The 19488-nt window shown below is 35.5% G+C and overlaps 1 protein-coding gene across 1 annotated transcript; it reads left to right on the forward strand.

Annotated features, from left to right (window-relative positions):
- Positions 1–1189: 1189 nt before the first annotated feature.
- LOC132311543 (phenylalanine--tRNA ligase, chloroplastic/mitochondrial) lies at positions 1190–19241 on the forward strand. The gene is made up of 10 exons (XM_059809469.1): positions 1190–1519; positions 2354–2544; positions 5662–5868; positions 5970–6087; positions 7832–7908; positions 10224–10403; positions 10601–10645; positions 10939–11043; positions 18782–18895; positions 18982–19241. Exons 1-10 carry the CDS (start codon positions 1309–1311, stop codon positions 19030–19032), a joined length of 1299 nt encoding a protein of 432 aa, XP_059665452.1. The 5' UTR covers positions 1190–1308; the 3' UTR covers positions 19033–19241.
- Positions 19242–19488: the final 247 nt, after the last annotated feature.

Below are 19488 nucleotides of genomic sequence, written 5' to 3' on the forward strand. Positions count from 1 at the left end.
TAATAAGATCAATTTCTGAATATTTTTTAAAAAACCATGGGACTCAATTTAATATTTAAAATCTAATAGGGGTAAAAATGTATAAAAATAAAATTAGGCTTAAAAGTCCCAACAACAGAAGGATAATCACACACACACACACACACACACACACACACATATATATATATATATATATATATATATATATATATTTGAAAAGGTTTTGTTTTCCCTTTCCAACTAAATGACAAAAAGGATTTATGATTTTAGACCTTATTTTAGAAGCAGGTTGTGGTTTTATCATAAAAAAATAAAAGTATTGAGGTTTTTATAATTTTAGCCCTAAAAATAATAGCGGAAAAAGTAAATCTTTCCCTAGAATATGTTCGTATAATTGGTATTATAGAGAGATTGATATATATATATATATATAATAATAATAATAATAAATATATCCTTATCATGTTCATTATTTATTTATTTATTATTTTTTAAGATTTGTCATATTGTCGTGTTCTTATTGTGTTGGATCCCGATTTCGTATTTGTATCTCAGATTTGGAGATAGGTCGTATTGATAATCCGAAAGAACCTAACTTCCGAATATTAAATATCAAATCGAGATGAAAATTCATATTTAACCGAAGTTTTTAAAATTTAAGAATGAACTAGACTTGGATTGAAGGTAAGAACATGATTGAACATTTTATTTATCTGGGTGTACCCGAATTGTATCTCTTGACACATTCATTTCATCAGAGTTGCAACCTAAAACAAATAGAGAGTAAGGTTGAAGATTTTCAAGGTTTAAAAAAAAATCACATCACATTATATTAAAATGATTGTGTGTACGTTGTAAACACATTTTGGATAATTAGAAAAATAAATGAAAATAAGTAATAAGATAATTACTGACTTTGATAGCCCATCTCTTTTTTCTTTTTTTCTTTTTTAAAAAAACAAACAAAATAAGCAAAATCCCTCTTCATCTCATTTATTTATTTTTTTCAATTATTTTATTTAAACAAGGTGAAAAATAAAATAATAACAATAAAAATCAAGTCAAACATGAATTATCAATTTCGTCAAATTTAGTTATTTTTTTATTTAAAAAATATAGATTTTGATTTTTTATTTAAATTTTGATACTAATTTTTGATAAATTTCTCTCCAAATTCGAGATAAAGAGTAGAGAAGTGGTGAGTTGTAACGAGGTGCACCTTAAACCCCTTTATAGAAAGGAAGTGAAGAGTGTGGCTCGAGGGGATTTCCTGCTTTCTTTCCACTGCTACTCTGGCCGACTGATGTGCCTCTGAGCACGTCGATAATGGCTCTCTCATTTACTCAATCCCACCTCTTTTCGAAATCCTCTCTCTTCCTCCTCCACAGAAATGAAGGTTTCAGAAGCTTTGCGCTTTCCGTCCCCTTCTGCACTTCTTCTGCTCTTTTTGCAGACAAATCTCAACCTCGCAAAAACTGGAGACAACCAGTGGTCTCTTCTGCTCTGGAGCTCGGTGGAGTCAAGATTGCTAAAGATGGTAACATACCCACCTCACAAAATCGCATTTTATGATCTTGGTCTGTTGAATTTCTTGCCTTTTCTTGCTATAAATATGGTGCAATCTGAATAAATTCTTGTTCTGGGTTTGCAATTTTATCATTTGGGCAGTCTAATTTTTCTAATTTATGGGTAATATTTTTGGGTCAATTTGTGATATGAGAAAGCAGGGTTTGCATTTTTACCACATGGGTTGGATGACCTTTTGCATTTGCTGAAACTTACATTTTGATGCTGCGGTATTTGAAATGTCGATAATTGGAATTGTTTCTTTTGTGTGTGTTATAATACTTGGTAGTATGTGTTTTAATTGGGGTTTGTAATTCTATAGTATTGGATGGTAGAATTATTAACTTTCATTTCGTCCTCGTCCCAAATATTTGGTGCAACTTGAGTTTATTACCGGGCTCTGAATGTATTTTTTGAAACTTGGAAGGTAACCTCAACCGTATTTATTCTATACTCATAAGTACCAATACGGAATGCATGGTTAATATCATTTGCTATGAACGAATATGTCCATACTTGTTCATCATTGGAAGGACCTATTCGTAGTAATTTATAAGTTTGTGATAAAATGTGATAAAGATCAATATTATAACGATAATAAACTGATTGTTACATTTCTATATCAAAGTGAAATATAGTACTTATTTCTTTTTTCTTTCATTAATGCCTGTTGGAATGTTGTATTCTTTTGTTATACTGTCCTGGGTGTTGGGGAAAATAAGAATTTACATATTGTTTTTTCTTTTTCTTCCCCCCTTTCCAATTTAGCACACTGTTTGATGTATTTGGATGATTGAATTTGCAGATGTAGTAAGGGATGACCCAACAAACAATGTTCCTGATACGATATTTACAAAACTTGGGATGCAACTTCATAGGAGGGATCAGCATCCACTTGGGATTCTAAAGAATGCAATATATGATTATTTCAACACCAATTATCCCAACAAATTTGATAAGTTTGATGATCTCTGCCCAATTGTTTCTGTAAAAGAGGTAACAGCTGTGGCTGCATCAAGGAAATTTCATAAACACCACTTATTTTTTCCCCATTAAAGGTGTTTTCCTGTGATTCTGTGTTACTTTTATATTTTCTATTCAAATTGTTTTTATATTGTTTTCCTGTGCACTTCTTTCCATCAAAGTTCATTTCCTGTTTCTTTTGCATGTTGGGCTAGATGTTGGACATTGAAATACATGTCATTAATTTCGTGGGTCCATAGCTGATAACAATTGTGTCTATGGGCAATAAACTAAGTAGGAGTTCCGTATTTAAGCTTTAGTAGTAAAGGAAGTCATTAGCATGCACTAATTTCTTTTGAATTTTGTTGATTTACTATTTTCCATTAGCTTAGTTCTACCCTTTTTATTAATTCTATGTGCCTCAATGGATGCCAGAAATTAATTTGGAAGAGTAAAGGTGGGTGCTTATGTTGTTCCCTTTTATCTAGTGAGCTTTGAGTTGAACTGGCTTCAGTCACAAACCATACAGCAGCTATACAATATAAGACCTCGTCACTTGAAACACAAGAGACTTGTCCTCCTTGACTCACCCAAATTTTCTCCTGAAATTCTATTAGCCAGCTTTTCTAAACAGCTTACTGAGGGCTTCTCTAAACGTGATTGAGATTAGAGGTAATAGTGCGTCATATTTTAGATCTAACACTACCAAGGAAGATTTTTTAAGAAGCATTAGAAGGATACTAAGATATTTAGAGATCCATCTTATCACTTGTCAATCAAATACATACATATACAGTGAGAGAGAGATCCATCACCATCTCTCTGTGGCTTCCATTATTCTGAGATAATTGGCAACATTTTCAATTGGGACATCCACATTCATCTTACATTCTTAAAAGCAGGCATGGTCAAAATTACTTAAAACGTGGTTCATTCTGGTACACGTTTTCTAAAACAGGGGCATCAATAACTACTACTGAATCCTCTACATAATCTGGGTAGGCTCATTTGGATTCCCTAATTGGAATATGCATGTTTTAGTGCTTTAAAATACATATATGCATTAGAATTTTAAGTTATAGTATAGGAAAAGTTCTTGAATTGGCTGAAAGAAAGGCAATACATGGACTTAATATGAAGAGTAGAGTGTAAAAGTGCATGAAATAGTTGTTGTTGAGTTAATTTATTACATATGAATTTTGCTAAATAGAGTATAAGAAGATCTTTAACATTTTACTTATATCCGTTCTGCAAAAGGGGTACTTATAATGAGCTTTGTGGGTAATTATATAGTGTAAAAGACGTGATGTTACATATAATACACAAAGAGAGTATTACGCTAAGGAAGAGAGGCCATTGTTTATATTTTTCAGCTTTTCGCTTATACCTGCAAGAGGACAGTGGGTGAGCCTCTGGTCCCTGTTTTCTGGATATACATCATATAACATAAACTACTTTGGAATCATCAAATGCTTAGATGATGTGGTGGCAAATGTTGTTAGCATGATACATTATACATATACATGCCATTTTGACACATGTCCTCCTTGTGTATCTTGAGGTACAAGTTTATAACACTACACGGGCATGTAGGACTGCAACACTTTTGATAGAGAGTAGTGGAAGGCCTGAGATTTAGATCTAAAGGGGGGTGAATAGGTCTTGAAAAGCTAATTAAGTAATTTTAACTAAATTAATAGCAATTTAAAAATTAAACCAACTACCAAACTTGTAGACCATCTAATCAATCATGCAATCAATCACATAAACACACTAAGATTTGTACGTGAAAACCCCAAAGTAAAAAACTGTGGGACCTAGTCCAGGCAAATCAAATCTGCTAATGAAAAAGAAGTATTAGTATAGGTTAACCAAAATTTTCAAACCCTAGTTACCTCTCGACACAGGCTGATGTCAAAATTCCATTCAAGTCTCCAGACTGTTTGCTCGCTCTGTTAAGAAATTTGCTCCTCACAAGATTTGCTTCTCCACAATTTCATTGATCTCCATGGCTAGTTGTCCAATCTAAGTATTCTGTTTGAATACTCCTTGTTTGGTGTTAAATACATTGTGGGCTCAACAGTATTAGATGATCAACACCCATAGCATACTCACCAAGCTATATGCAGTGATGAATATGAAAGAAACAAAATTCTGGCAGTTTATTGCTAGAATGCACACTTAACTCACTCTGTACGCTCTAATTATGCTCAGATAGTAGCATATAGCAGCATTCTAAACAACAGCTCTCTTTTTTTCCCGGACATTAACAAGAGGTGTCTTTACTCTTTATATAGAGCTTAGAGTCATAACAAAATTAGGGTTATTGATTGAGACCGGGCCAGTGGCCTGATCCTTCGATCAGTCGAAGTGCCCAGTCCTTCTCCAACTTGGAATCTATCTTAAAGAAGTTTCCAAAGACATCATTATGCATATCAATAGGCAGTTTTCTTAATCAAACATGGAAAACATTAAACCCTACATGAACCCTAATTGGTGAGTGCATGTAAAGTGTAGAATTAACCTTTTTGGAATGTTGCTTTGAATTTCATTAATATCGTTGGAGAAGAGGTAACCAACTAACTCTATCTAGAATTCAAAAATCTAACTAAAAAATAAAAACAAAATTATAGACTCAAGTCATAACCATGTATGGATCTGTCACTTGATATTAAGTACTCTAGTTGTTAGACTCCTACTTGTAGTTAGTTTTTCATCACTTGGAACACACAAAAAAAAAAAAAACAATCCAAGAGGTTGTGTGCAAAATCAATATATCAGTCATTGAGATTCTCCACACTGCAGATGCTCATCATATAAGCATGTCAATTGCCTTGATCTTGCACCATATGTTTATCCAAAGGCAAATTAATCCTCTATCTTGTACGAATATACTCGCTTACTTCCAAAATGATTCAAAATTATCAAATACTCAACCTGACCGAACTTTTAACATACTAATGACCTACTCAGTACCAACCAGCATTGTTCTGCCTTTCTCAGTTTTCACTGTCCTTCTGTTGTGGTTCATGTCTTGTTGATAAATTTTGTGATATCTTGTGTCGTTGTGGTTGCACAATTTTATGGTAATTTTGGGTTTTTGTAAAGCATGTTGTGTGCATTTTTTGATGGTAGATCTACTTCTTACAGAACTTTGATGATGTCCTGGTACCTCCTGATCATGTGAGTAGGAGTTACAATGACACATATTATGTGGACTCCCAAACTGTGTTGAGGTGCCACACAAGTGCACATCAGGCTGAGCTATTGAGGAATGGGTATACTCATTTCCTTGTGACTGGAGATGTTTATCGTAGGGATTCTATTGACTCAACTCATTATCCTGTATTCCATCAGGTTCTCTTATCTCTTACTATAGCACCATATTTTTTCTGCTATCTTGTTTCTTCGTGTTTTAATCTTCTTTCGCCTAACAGTTACACATCCCATCCATGCAGATGGAAGGGGTTCGAGTTTTTACTCCGGATGATTGGGAGACATCTGGCACTGATCCCACATCTCATGCAGCTGGGGATTTAAAGAAATGTCTTGAGGGTTTGGCACGCCACTTATTTGGTAAAGTTGGAGTTGAAGTTTGACTTGAGCTCTGGAACTGTGACACATATGAGATTTATTATTCATCATATTTAGTAATTCAGAACCAATTAAAAAATCTATATGGTAAAGAAGGATGGCTCTATCTTTTATTTGGCAAAGATGCTCCTGGGATTTTCTATACTGATGGAAGAATAATAGGCCACTTCTCCGAAAAAGATCTGACAAAATGGCATTGGGTTTGGATATGGATACCTTGGGTTACTACACTCTCTGCCATGCTGCCAGTTACTCCCACATTGCCAACTCTGCTCTCTTTAATAATCAACCATTTTATATTTGGCCAATAACTTGAAATCTCAAATTGATATAGGTAATATGAGCAACTCAACCATTTTATATTTGGCCAATAACTTGAAATCTCAAATTGATATAGGTAATATGAACAACCGAATTTCTTCTTTAATAATCAACCATTTTATGTTTGGCCAATAACTTGAAATCTCAAATTGATATAGGTAATATGAGCAACTGAATTGCCCATTGGATTGGAAGAGAATGGACCCATCAACAAGATGCCAAAAACCATTGAAAATGCAAATCTGATGTAAAGAACCAGAATAAACTGAAATTGTCCCTAGAATTTTTTTTGCCAAGTAAGGTCCCAGGCCTCAAACCCTGTTCAAAGGGTTGAAGTACAAATAGACTCAACCCAAACAGTCTTGCAAGGATTGGTAAATTGCCCATATAATTGGAAGAGAATGGATCCATCAACTAGATGCCAAAACCGATGGAACATCCAAACCTGATGTAGAGAACCAGAATAACCAATAAGGTAATTCTCCGAGATATTACACGCATACAAAGAGTTTATCTATTTGTTTGTGACACTTTATGCATCTGCATTAAGCTATAGCTCAGATTACGGAGTTTTCATGAAATACCTGTCAATCCTCTACAATATAGGAGCCTACAGTTTCCATATTTATATGCTTTGTAGGCACTGTATAAGGAAATTTGATGATGTACTAGTTAAAAGAAAGGGTAGTTCTGTCCACAAAATACAACAGAGTGACCAAATTGTACCAAGCATCAATTTTAATGGATATCGGCTCAGTTTGAGAAGTGCGAGTCTTACTGTTGCCAAACCATGTGTATATCAAGGCATGCAGATTACCAACTAGTATTGTAAATAAGTTGGAAATGATAAAAGAGCTAATGAGTGGATAAAAGTATATCATGTTATGAATGGAGCAGTAGATGATGTCACTCATTGTAGCTTAAACAACGATGTTTCGGGATATGGAATTGTTCATGATATGGTAAAGAAAGAACTGTTTGTGAACAAAAAAAAAGGAGGCCATTACTAGGTCCTACCTACGTGGGATGCTGGGAGGTGAAGACTGGAGTAGACATTATTTAGCACAAAGTGGCTACTCTAAGACTTAAATTTGGGTCCTCACATTTTTGAGTCCAAACTTTTATCATTGCACCAAGCAATGACCCTAAAAAGAAGGCCATTCATAATTTATGAACTGAATTATATGCAGTAATTTTAGGTCAAGTCTGACTAAGAAATTTGAGTAATAGTCTGGAATTTGGATTTTATTATTATTATTTTTTGTCATCTGAATAACTAATTGTCTTGATTTCTACATTAATTTAGATTTTTATTGGCTGTTCTAATCTTGGCATTTATATTGGCGTGTGTAGTTCATATTGTTTACTAAATCCCCTTAAGCTTAAAATCTGCTGAAATTTTCAGGTACTGTAGAAATGCGCTGGATTGACACTTATTTTCCATTTACTGATCCATCATTTGAACTCGAGATATATTTTCAGGTATCAATTTTCCTTTTTTGCATAAATTTGTTTATGCTTAACTGCAATTGTTTGAGAAGTTTGATATCTGACTGAATAGATTTCACTCCTGTTTAACCTTGGATGTTCCGTTAGTTATATGATAAAACATTTCTGATCTTTTAGCACCGAAGTAGAGGAGAAATGGTGTAGATAGCATATTGACATGAATTGTAACAAGTTTTTCAATATGTTATGATTCTGGAAGTTTCTTGATAAGGGATTGCATTATAGATAACCACCACATGCGTCAACCAGTGTGCAGACAAGGTATATTGCAGCAAGCAGATCGCCAAAAACCGGCCCCTTAGCCCGAAAAAGTTTCAAAAATGAAAAACCCTAGAAGATGACTTCAAATTTTTATTTTTTTAAAAAAAAAATTCCAGCGTCTTTAGGACACCTCTTGGCCTTTTCCGACTCTTTTGAATGCAAAGGTGTCCTTCCGATGTTGAAACCTGGCTCTAATACCAAGTCAAAATACTATTTTGATTATATTTTAGGCTGTGACTAGGATTTGAAGATAAAGAAAGAAGAATAGGAGAAAGAGAGAGTAAGAAAGTGTTGTAGGATGATACTGACATCTCTACACCCAAGTATTTATATTAGGGTAAAATAAAATTAACAATAATACCTCACGTGGTAAAATCGCACTAATTACGCTCACTACACAAATATCCCAACATCTTCCAACAGAAACAATTATGAAAGATTGAGAAACACCTCCTTTATTTCTCAGGCCAGTTATATGACTAAAAGTTCACCTTTTGACCTTCTCCCCCAAGGATGGAGCCGGTTTACTTAGAAAATTTCCCCATCCTTTCCTAATGCCCTTCTATAACCATACTCTATATGAGATGATGAGATCCTTACATCCCTCAATGTTTATCCACATTCCCTCTCCCCTAAATTTGCCTTTGACCACCCTCTTCAGTAAGAGTGCCTTTTTGTACTTGAAAATTGCTTTCCCAACAATTATGAAGAACCAAGAGGAAGGGCCAAATTTGAGGTCGGGAAAGATCCTACCCACAGGACAGAATCACCGCCAAACCATACACACCAAGATAACTCAATTTCTCCACATTTACTTTTGACCCTGGAGTCCACCCCAAAACACACACAAATGCACCACAAATACTGCATCTAGTCATCTTCAACTGCACACAAAAGTGATTATACCATCAATAAAGAGGGTTTGGAAGATAAAAATTGTGCATCCCACTTCACTAAAAAAAACTTGAAGCATACTGACATCTATAGCTTTAACTATTATCCTACTGTGGGCATCTATCACCATCATGAACAACAGATGGTAGAGGATTCCCTTATCTCAACCTTCTCGGGCTGCCAAAGAAACCTACCAAAGTGCCATTTGCAAGAATCGAGAGCCTGAAAGATGAAATGCATAAACAATTTTCCTCCATTCACATCAAAGCCCATATGCTCAATTACATATGACAAGAATTCCTAATTGACATGATCACAAGCCTACTCGGGTCAAGCTTGCAAACAACCCTAAGAACCCATTTCTGGAAGGTGCAGATTTATCAAGCAAAAACATTTTGTTTTTCCCTAAAAAGGTATTAGCTACAAGTTGATCCGCACTCCTTGCCACTCTTTCTTGAGAGGGAAGTATACAGGCTGCGGTTAAAATTCCTCAAAGTGGCCACAATATTGCCTTTGAACACACTACTGCTGAAAAACGTGAAAGACATGCCATCTGGGCCAGGACCCTTGTCCCTAACGGCCTAACGTAATACAGGACAATATAGCTCTGATATCAACTGATGTAGAACACAAAAGGGCACCGAAAGAATTTGTTGTAGAAGAAGAAATAAAGAAGGGGATGAGAGGACATGGGATGAGGGCAGACAAAAGGATGAGATGATAGATGAATGGGGTGAGCAAACAGACGAATAGGATGAGAAAGCAAGAATAAGGAAGGGGAAAGAAACAGGAAGAGATCTCTGAAAACCACAATAAGCTCATTATCAAAGTCTAAATTATTTATTAGAAGAGCCTTCCAAAACAGCACCAAAATAGGAATAAAAGAAAAATACCTAATAATCCCATAGAACTAATACTAATTCTTTTTTTGATAAATAGAACTAATACTAATTCTAAGTGAAAGAAACTCTGAATTATTAAACATAAAAACCTAAATATGATAAAAAGAAATTTCTCTCAATGCAAATCTGTCTTTCTTTTCCTTGATGCTTGAAGTAAATGAGAAGCACGTGCAGCACATGGACTTCTTGTTCTCCATTCCTTACACATACAATTAACTCCTGCTTTTTCAGGAGAAATGGTTGGAAGTTTTGGGTTGCGGGGTGACAGAGCAGGAAATATTAAAAAGAAGTGGCAAAACAAACAATGTTGCTTGGGCGTTTGGACTTGGATTAGAGCGGTTAGCAATGGTCCTCTTTGATATACCAGATATAAGGCTTTTCTGGTCAACCGATGAGCGATTTAGTTCTCAAGTAAGTCCTGAATTTATTAAAAAGTGTCGGTTTTCTCCTCATTTCTCGTGTTCCTTTTGTTGTAGATAATTTATTTCTAAAAATTGAAATCCTCATAACAGTATTTCAGCCAAGGAAATCCTTGAGAAGATCTAGCTGTCTAGCATCTTGACTCTTGAGTAATTTGATTTAAGCTGTTAGTTCTGGTTTTCATGCAGTTTTCGAAAGGTCAGCTTGGGGTAAAGTTCAAGCCATATTCAAAGGTATGAATAACATCTTTCACAAGTGGGTAATGCTTTTATGGTAGTATAAATTTCTTTAAGCGAAGGTGATATCATTTTCCGAGGCTCGAAATTGTTGAAACTATTAATTACATCTTGCAAAAGTTTCTTTAATGCTTAGGACCCGACACATTAAAGATATGCATTTTAGTGCTTTGTCTATTAAAAAAGTTAATTTGTAAGTTATAACTTGGTTTATAGATTGTTTAGCACTTATGCCTCTTTCATTGGGGGTAGACTTGAAGGTTTAATTATTTACATTTAAAATTTTACAGTATCCTCCTTGTTATAAAGACATGAGTTTCTGGATCAATGATTCATTCACCGAGAACAATCTTTGTGAAATTGTTAGAGCAGTTGCCGGTGATGTTGCAGAGGAGGTACGTCCTTAGATATCTTTGCAGACAGGTTTCATTATGGAATTATATCAGTGATGAATGGGTAGAAATATATCATCTATTTCTGTCTTTTGTTATGAGTACTTTGAATTAATCAACGAATAGTTTAATGCAGAATTATTGTTCCATTGAAATGAAATCACTTTATTAATGACAAAATTATTGAAATTGGTAATCGAATCAATTGATTAAAGAATTGGGAATACACTCTTATATGTACATCAGAATAATGCTATTCTAGGAAGCTAATAAAAACTGATCCCTAGAAATCAGGGATTGCAATAACTAATAAATCTCTAGCTATTAACAGCAGCCTGTAAATCTCTAGCTATTGACAGCAGCCTGTAAATCTCTAGCTATTAACAGCAGCCTGTAAATCTCTAGCTATTAACAGCCTGTACACAACTAATAAATCCCTAGCTATTAATAGCCTGTACACGATTTCCTTATACAAGGAAAGAATCGTATTTTCCCACACTCCCCCTCAAGCTGGTGAATGGATGTCATCCATTCCAAGCTTGCTGGTTATTCTCTGAAAAACGGTACCAGGCAATCCTTTGGTAAGCACGTCTGCTAGCTGTTCTCTAGTAGGAACAAAAGGAGTACAAATGAGGCCACTATCCAACTTCTCTTTAATAAAATGCCTGGCCACTTTAATGTGTTTTGTGCGGTTATGTTGCACAGGATTGTGTGCAATATTAATGGCTGATTTATTATCACAGTAAAGCTTCATTGGACCTTTCCATCTGACTCTCAAATCTTCCAAGATTATCCTCAGCCATAGCAATTCACATATCCCAAGTGCCATCGCTCTAAATTCAGCTTCTGCGTTGGACCTTGCAACCACATTCTGTTTTTTGCTTCTCCAAGTAACGAGGTTACCACCTAGGAAGGTGCAATAGCCCGAGGTTGATCTTCTGTCAATCATGGATCCTGCATAATCCGCATCTGTGTAGGCTTCAAGAGTTAGTCCTTCCCCTTTCTTAAACAGAATTCCTCTTCTTGGCGTACTCTTCAAGTACTGCAGAATTCTATACACAACTTTAAGATGTGATTCTTTGGGATTGTGCATGAATTGACTCACAACACTCACAGCATAAGCTATATCCGGCCTGGTATGTGACAAATAAATTAACTTCCCCACAAGTCTCTGAAAAGAGCCTTTACCCACGACCATGTCTTCTGGAGCATCACAAAGTTTGTGGTTTGACTCCATAGGTGTCTCAACTGGCTTACATCCCAGCTTGCCTGTATCAGCCAATAAGTCTAACACATATTTTTGCTGTGATATAAAAATCCCTTGCCGAGAGTGGGCTACTTCAATACCAAGAAAGTACTTCAATTTTCCTAGCTCTTTGATCTCGAATTCCTTCACTAACTGTTTCTTCAAGCTCTCCATTCCTTCCAAGTCATCTCCTGTTACTATGATGTCATCCACATAGACTAATAATACTATCACTCCCCCTGATGCTAAATGTTTTACAAACAATGTATGATCACCTTGACTTTGCTTATATCCCATACTCACCATCACTTTAGTAAATCTCCCAAACCAAGCTCTTGGGGATTGTTTCAATCCATACAAAGCTTTTTTAAGCTTGCATACCATTCCTTCCTTTTCATTTGAGCCAAACCCAGGTGGAATCTCTATATAAATCTCCTCCTCAAGATCGCCATGTAAGAAGGCGTTCTTGACATCAAATTGCTGTAATCTCCAGCCAAAATTTGCAGCCACTAATAACAGAATTCTCACAGTATTCATCTTAGCAACTAGAGCAAAAGTCTTAAGATAATCTATGCCGTAGGTTTGTGTATACCCTTTGGCAACTAATCTTGCCTTATACCTTTCCAAAGAGCCATCTGAGTTGTATTTTGTTGTGAACACCCATTTACACCCAACCGGCTTCTTCCCTCTAGGCAGTCTTACCAAGTCCCAAGTCTTGTTTTTCTCAAGTGCTTCCATCTCAACCTTCATAGCATTTTCCCAATTCTCATTTCCTAATGCATCGGATAAAGTTTTGGGAATAGGGACTATATTTAAGCTAGTAAGAAAGGCCCTATGGTTATGAGAAAGATTCTTATATGACATGAATAGATAAAGAGGGTGTTTGGTACAAGTTCGAGTTTCTTTTCTAATTGCAATAGGGACATCATAATCATTTTGTTCAGAGGTTTCATTAGAGTGTTATCATTGGGTTGAGTAATTACCTCGACATTATCAGGAACAGATTTGGGTGATTGAACTTGCACAGGTTGAGAGATTGGTGCTCTTTTCCTTGAGTAAATCTGCAATGGACGAGTAGAGTCTCGAGTTTGATTCCCATGTAACACTCCTTGTGATTTGGGTGTATGAGGCTCGGCTTCTGACCGTGTGTTTAGCTTGAACTGAATGTTTGGGAGTATGTTTGACTCGGATTGATGAGAGATAGGTGCTGGAAACTCAAGGAGAAAAAAATTCTTATCCTTATCTTTTATGAAGGATGTCTCCCCCTGAAGATAAGGACCGGTTTTGAGAATGCACATGAACAAAGGCAACACAACCAAATATCTTTGGAACAAGATTATTAGATGCGTTAAACTTGGGAAAGAATTGTGTAAGGACCTGCATTGGACTTTTAAAACCAAGGACTCTTGTAGGAAGCCGATTTATGAGATGAGCAGCGGTTAAAACAGCCTCCCCCCAGTATTGTTTTGGAACATTTTTTTGGAACAAGAAAGCTCTTGTAATATCGAGAAGGTGGCCGTTCTTTCATTCGGCCACCCCATTTTGTTGAGGTGTGCTAACACAAGAGGATTCATGTATTATGCCCTGTTTTTGGAAATACGGAGAGAGAATTTGATTAAAGTAGTCCTTAGCATTATCAGATCGGAATCTCTTTATCCCCACACCAAATTGAGTTTTGACCATATTGAAAAAAATTGGAAACACATAACTCACATCCGATTTATTTTTTAACAGAAAAATTCAAGACACACGAGTGCAATCATCAATAAATGAGACAAACCACCTTGCCCCAGAAACATTAGTAATAGTGGAAGGTCCCCAAATGTCACTGTGAATCAAGGTAAATGGAACAGAAGTTCTTTTATTGCTAATTTGAAAAGAATTACGTTTGTGCTTTGCAAGTTCACATACGTCGCAATGAAAATTTTCAATGGATAAACTTTTGAACAATGAAGGAAACATTATTTTGAGAACACTAAATGATGGGTGACCAAGACGAAGGTGTTGAAGCCATATCTTATCTTTATTGGATTTGAATGACTCGGAAAGAAATGATAATGGTGACAAACTCTCAACTTTATTTTGTCCATTTGATTCTTCAAGGTAGTATAGACCATCCCTCTCCCTAGCATGTCCAATCATCCTCTTCGTGCCCTGTTCCTGAAATATACAACGGAGAGGATAAAACGTCACACTGCAATTAGAATCTGTAGTGAGTTTACGTCACACTGCAATTAGAATCTGTAGTGAGTTTCTGGATTGACACAAGATTGGTGCATAGTTTTGGGACATGAAGGACATTCTTAAGTGTAAGGTGGTCATTCAAAAAAAAATATCTCCTTAACTAGCCACGGTTGTCACTGAACCATCAGCTGTTATTATTTTCCTATTGCTAGGACAAGCGGTATATGAAATAATTTTTTTTGAGGAATGGGTCATGTGATCTGTAGCTCCTAAGTCAATGACCCAGGAGCTTGAGGAGACTAAATCCGAAGCACTAAAAACATGAGAAGAGGGGGAAGGAGAGGAAATACCTGAGAACACCAAAGAACAAGTACCTGCTGTAGACGGTTTCTCCAACGTTCCCAATAGGCTCCTTAATTTCTCTCTCTCTTCTTTGTTGAATTCAGCAAATGGGATTGAAAGATTGTCTTCACTGTTTGATTGTGTGGTTGCCACATGTGCCTGTCCCTGTCCTCTTGGCTGTCCACTCTTTTCTGACCAGGCTTTGTTCACAATTTGAGGCTTGCCATGGAGCTTCCAGCACTTCTCCTTAGTATGGCGGGATTTTTTGCAGTATGTACACCACAGAGAATCCTTGTTGAATGGTCTTGACATATCAGTTTGCCCATTGCCTTCTCCAAAACGCTGTTCGGAGCCATAATTCTTCATAGCCGTGTTTTTTGACACCAAGGCCGAACTCTTTACTGTGTGAGTTTCAATTATAACACCCCTTCTTCCTTCCTCAGCAAGAACAATTGCAATTGCCTCATTTAAGGTTGGCAAATCTTCTTTTCCAAGTATTTGCAATCTTACAGCATCAAATTCGATGTTTAAACCTGCAAGAAAATCATAAATTCTGTCCTTTTCAACAAACCTCTTAAGGATAGCTGCATCTTCACTGCACTTCATCTGAATGCACTGATAATGATCCATCTCCTACAATAGACCCTTCAAGAGGTTGGAATATTCGGTGACTGACCGATTACCCTAGTTGGTAGCGGAGATTTTGGTCTTGATCTCATAGATCTGTGCAGCATCACGTACTTTGGAATAGGTCTGCTTGACTGCTTCCCATATCTCCTTGGCTGTGCTAAAAAACATACAAGTGTCGTTGATTTCTGGTAACATAGAGTTCCATAACCAGGACATAACCATAGAGTCTTGTTCATCCCAAGCATCAAACTTAGGATCCTCCTTCTTTGGACCATTACCAAGCAAGTGGCTCAGTTTCCCTCTTCCCTTCAAGAACGTGCGGACCATTTGAGACCACTTCAGATAATGTTTCCCGTTCAACCTATACGCCGCCTGGATATTCTGCAATTCTCCTGTTGGGACAGAGCCGTTGCTTCCAGTTACAGGGATCTCTGAAGTGTCGCTGGTTTCGGTGGATGCTGACATGGTTTAGAGAGAGGTGAAATCCACAGATTTGATAACACTGGATTTTCACATAGAACAAGAACATGAAGAAAAGGACTAGCAAAGAAGGCCAAGGGAATACGAAATTGGTAATCGAATCAATTGATTAAAGAATTGGGAATACACTCTTATATGTACATCAGAATAATGCTATTCTAGGAAGCTAATAAAAACTGATCCCTAGAAATCAGGGATTGCAATAACTAATAAATCTCTAGCTATTAACAACAGCCTGTAAATCTCTAGCTATTGACAGCAGCCTGTAAATCTCTAGCTATTAACAGCCTGTGCACATCTAATAAATCCCTAGCTATTAACAGCCTGTACACAACTAATAAATCCCTAGCTATTAACAGCCTGTACGCGATTTCCTTATACAAGGAAAGAATCGTATTTTCCCACAATTACAATCCACAAAGTGCTTGAAATGAGCGAATTTCCTTTTTTTCCCCCTTCCAAGTGTCACTTTTAGTGTATTGTGAAGTAATTGCTTAGTTCTACTATCATTTGGGGCAATAGAATCGTATTCAAAGTTACTTTCTTCTTGATATCTGAGGACATTGATTTAGAGTGAAGAAAAATAAAAGAACAAACCCGATGGCGGGGTCTGGGAAGGGTTAGATGTACCAGCCTTACCACAGCATGTTGAGAGGCTGCTTCTTTGTTTTGGACCCATGACCTCCAATTCATAATGGACAACCTTACCGTTGGATGAAGGCTCAGCCTTAGAGTTAAGAAAAAAAAATTTATATTTTTTTAAAATTTGGAGGATTCCTATAATATGATGCCTATAGATATAATATGATGGATTTCAGAAAGTGAAAATGCAAACAAATATATTTGCATGATAAAGGATATATTTGATGAAAGTATTTGTCTTAGTAAAAACAAGTATAGGAGAAGCAAGTAAAATGCCAGCAGGAATCAACATTAATTTCCTATAGTTCATGCCTTATTTTTGGATGAACTGAGTAGTTTTTTGTTTTAATTGATGATACTAAAAAAGTTTTAAATGCTAAATTAGAATTCCAGATTCAAGTCATAATGAAGAGATAAGTTGTTTTAAAACTGAATTTATGAAATTTTACTTTAGCAAAGCTAGAAGTATAAGTGGTAATGTAGTGAAAATTGAGGGTCGAGAGATACCATAGAACGAATATTTTTGTTACCTAAGCTTTGATTATTCGAGATTTGAAGTAATGTTACTTATAAAGTTGAGTGCTTCTTGCATATTGCATGAATTGAAATGTAAATCTTCTTAACAATTAGTAGATTAGACATATTTTATGGGACAAAATATTGAACAGCTAGAAAATATATTTTATAAAATGAGTGCACCAAACTAAAAATGTTAAGATGGACATGTGGTAAGTTGAAGGATAAAATTATGAATGAGTACATTTGTGACATGGTTGGCCGGAAATAAAATGATTTTTTTTGAGTAAAATGAATATCAGAGAGGGAGAGATTGAAGGCGATGATGTCTTATATAATTGTTGGAGTGCTTCTGATGTCTTTGTTGAACTGAAAGGTAAATGTTATAGGACAAGTTCTTTAGGCTAGCCATAATTTATGGGATAAATTACTTGATGGCTAAAAAACATATTTGTAAAATGAGCACCCCAAAATTTGAATGTAAGATGGATAAAAATGTGGTAGGTCAATGACAGTAAAAAATGAGACCATTTGCGACACTGTTGAAGGAGAAAATTATCAGTGTGTACATTTGTGACACGATTGAAGTAACATTGGCCAGAAATAAAATGAAAGAAAATTAACTAAACTGGATACCAGAGAGGGAGATGGAAGTTGATGTTACTTGTATATTTGGAGTGCTTTTGGTGTATTGTTTGAATGAAAAAGTAAGCTTTTATAAAATTGGTCCTACTTTATGGGACAGAATATTGAATGGTTAAAAAGTAATAATATATTATATAAAATGAGTGTGTCACAGTAAGAATGTAAAGATGGATGGAGATTTGGCAATATAAGGATACAATTAGAAACGAACACATTTGAGGCATGGTCGAAGTAGCATTTAAAATAAAAAGAGAAAAAAAAAAAAATCGATTAAAATGGTTTGATTGCATGGAGAAAACTATTAATAGCAATAACAAGGAAGGATGGCATTAATCACCTTGAAGATGATGTTGTGGCAAGGGAAAGACCAAAATAAGAATTGAGAAATGGTTGAAGTAGCACCCACTTAAAATAAAATGAGAAAACAAATCGATTAAAATGGTTTGATCGCATGGAGAAAACTATTAATAGCAATAATAAGGAGTGGCGGCATTGCATTAATCACCTTGAAGATGATGAAATGGTAAGGGAAAGACCAAAATAAGAATTATGTTGAGTGGCCTTAAGTTGAGTAGAATGGCAAAACAAGATTCATCTAGTTGACTCCAAATAATCGGAACAAGATTTTATCTGTTGGTGTATTCATTAAAAAATTTATAAAGGTTGAAGGAGAAAAAATTTCGGTCTTCACAAGTTATGTAGTTTTTGGTTAAAGATGTTTATAAAGCAAGTATACAACCAGGTTGAAAGTGGTCAAATTACAATCTACAATATATTTGCTGAAATGGCCCGACGTCTAGTCTTTGAAAATTTTATATGCTCATAATATCTTTGTATTCACTAATTGTGTTAGGAACTTGAGGTTTCGCTTTCGAACCGTACTCCTGACTTGAATGATGCGTATGTTGTGGGGCCGATACATGTGTTCTAAGAAAAAAAAAAAAAAAAAAAAAAAAAAAAAAACGTGTTAGGAACTTAGCTGAAAGTATGGTCTATGATGGAATGAACTTATGTTTTGAGGTAATCTAAGATGTTAAATCCATCTTTTCATGTCAGGTGATATTGATTGACAATTTCACCAACAAGAAAGGAATGACCAGCCACTGTTACAGGATTGCATATCGGTCCATGGAGCGTTCACTTACGGATGAGGAAATAAATCAGTTACAGGTATTTTTTAGAAGGAATCTTATGCAACTGACTGTTTTTCGTTCTAAAAATAATAACCCTTAATTTGTTTATGATTGTGGGTGCAGTGGAATGTGAGAGAACAGGTGCAGAACAAGTTGAAAGTTGTTCTGAGATAAAACTTTTTGATTCCAGAAATCTGATAGTGCAAGTTTCTTCATGTAATTTTATCCCCATTTTTATAGAATTCTTTACTTGTAATGTTTTTAGATTATCAAAAGGCATCAAATTATTGGCCGCAGATAATCCATTTAGGCTTGGAGGTCAGCTCGTACAACAAAATATTGTATTTCCTTTCTTCTTTTTTTGATAGGAAAAATTTTCTGCAGTCTGGGCAAATCACACACGAGTAGACTATTGAACTTTTATTACTTTGACATCATCTGAGATTTGGTACATATACTTAACACCACCCTAGCATTTTCTTTTCCATAGACTTGATCAAATTTTATAAAATGACAATTTTGCCATTATCTTGTAAAGAATGTAATATAATATATTAGGGTTGGTAGATGCATAATTTAAAAACTCGCAGATAGGTGAAGGTTGTTAAATTAATGCACTATCTCATAAGA

Source organism: Cornus florida, unplaced genomic scaffold (genome assembly GCF_030987335.1).
Source record: "Cornus florida cultivar Cherokee Brave unplaced genomic scaffold, ASM3098733v1 CherokeeBrave_3.0.0_Hap2_Chr06, whole genome shotgun sequence".
NCBI classification, from domain to species: Eukaryota; Viridiplantae; Streptophyta; class Magnoliopsida; order Cornales; family Cornaceae; genus Cornus; species Cornus florida.

Excerpts from the sequence above, each read along its gene's own strand:
- LOC132311543 (XM_059809469.1), top strand. The coding sequence starts at position 1,309 with ATGGCTCTCTCATTTACTCAATCCCACCTCTTTTCGAAATCCTCTCTC. Across the intron at positions 7,909-10,223 it reads AACTCGAGATATATTTTCAG|GAGAAATGGTTGGAAGTTTT; the intron begins GTATCAATTTTC and ends CTGCTTTTTCAG. Across the intron at positions 10,404-10,600 it reads ATGAGCGATTTAGTTCTCAA|TTTTCGAAAGGTCAGCTTGG; the intron begins GTAAGTCCTGAA and ends GTTTTCATGCAG.